The sequence below is a fragment of the Plectropomus leopardus genome, chromosome 18 (genome assembly GCF_008729295.1).
Source record: "Plectropomus leopardus isolate mb chromosome 18, YSFRI_Pleo_2.0, whole genome shotgun sequence".
NCBI lineage: Eukaryota > Metazoa > Chordata > Actinopteri > Perciformes > Serranidae > Plectropomus > Plectropomus leopardus.
The window spans coordinates 3,071,153-3,072,303 of record NC_056480.1 but is presented as its reverse complement, the minus strand read 5'-3'; the positions used below and the strand labels follow the sequence as shown (position 1 = coordinate 3,072,303).

Below are 1,151 nucleotides of genomic sequence, written 5' to 3'. Positions count from 1 at the left end.
TCATTTCTTCTGTGCCTTCTGTGCAGACTTGGTGACCTTTCCACCAGTGGACTCCTTCTTTTCGACCTCCTTAATGACACCGACAGCCACAGTCTGCCTCATGTCACGCACAGCGAAGCGACCTGAGAGAAGATGGACAAGAGACGGACAAGAGTCAGCAAGAGGCTGCCAGATTTATGTCCCAACAGAACCTGAAATTAAAACCAGGTTAATAAAACTCTAGATGATGGATTATAACTGATCATTAATTACAGAAAATCACTGTCTCATTCTGTCCTTTGGTCCAAGTCTATCTATAACATCTATGTATTTTAACTGGGCTGTGATAAGAGAGGGGGAGGACCTTTAAATTTTGCCAAGCTACATGTTTTCCCAGAGACGGGCAGCATTTTAATTAAATGCATTAAAAAATGTCTATTTAATTACTTTTGAGTATTTTGTGATTTGTATTTTGCTGAACGGAAAACAGTAAGATGTTACTTTGAAAAAAAAAAACACAACTTAAAGCTTGTATGTGAGTATTTAAAATACCTAAAATACATTATTCTATTATTTTTTTCAAACAATCAAATAAAAGAAAAAGTGCTGATAAATAGTTGGGCGGTAAAGCAAAACCTAACTCATTATCTTCACATCAAAATGTAGTGAGACCTACAAATGCAGCAGATGACAGTGATGGCAAATATGGCAACAGAATGATATCACAGTATTTCAGTGTATTTTTGCTAAAACAATATCTTTGACAATATGACTCAAATACTGAGACAATTGTTTTTGTTAATTTCAAGAACATACAGCAGCAACAGAGTAAGTGTTACGGTTGTTATAAATGTCATCAAATGTAGTTTACCTTCAAATATTCATTTAAACCTGAATAAAAATGTTCTTTCAGCTCTTTAGTTGGTAAACAAAAACAGTAACTCAGAGAGAGTCAAATTTGGTATAAAATGCAATAAAAATAAAGTTAATTTTTATTATTATCTTTTTGCTTTTGTTTTTTGGGTTTGTAAAGCGACCTTAAGTTCAAGAAAGGCGCTATATAAATCCAACGTATTATTACTATTATTATTATTATTATTATAAAACAAACACAATAGATATTTTTTAAAATTTTAAATATATATTAAATATAATAAATCAGAAAAGCACAC

At 31.8% G+C, this 1,151-nt stretch overlaps 1 protein-coding gene across 1 annotated transcript in view; it reads right to left on the bottom strand.

Annotated features, from left to right (window-relative positions):
* Positions 1–1,151, bottom strand: part of si:ch1073-513e17.1 (sialin) — an 8,628-nt gene continuing 7,477 nt past the window's right edge. Inside the window, exon 5 of the mRNA XM_042507001.1 lies at positions 1–122. Within this exon, the coding sequence (XP_042362935.1) occupies positions 1–122 (122 nt within the window). The remainder of the gene's footprint in view (positions 123–1,151) is intronic.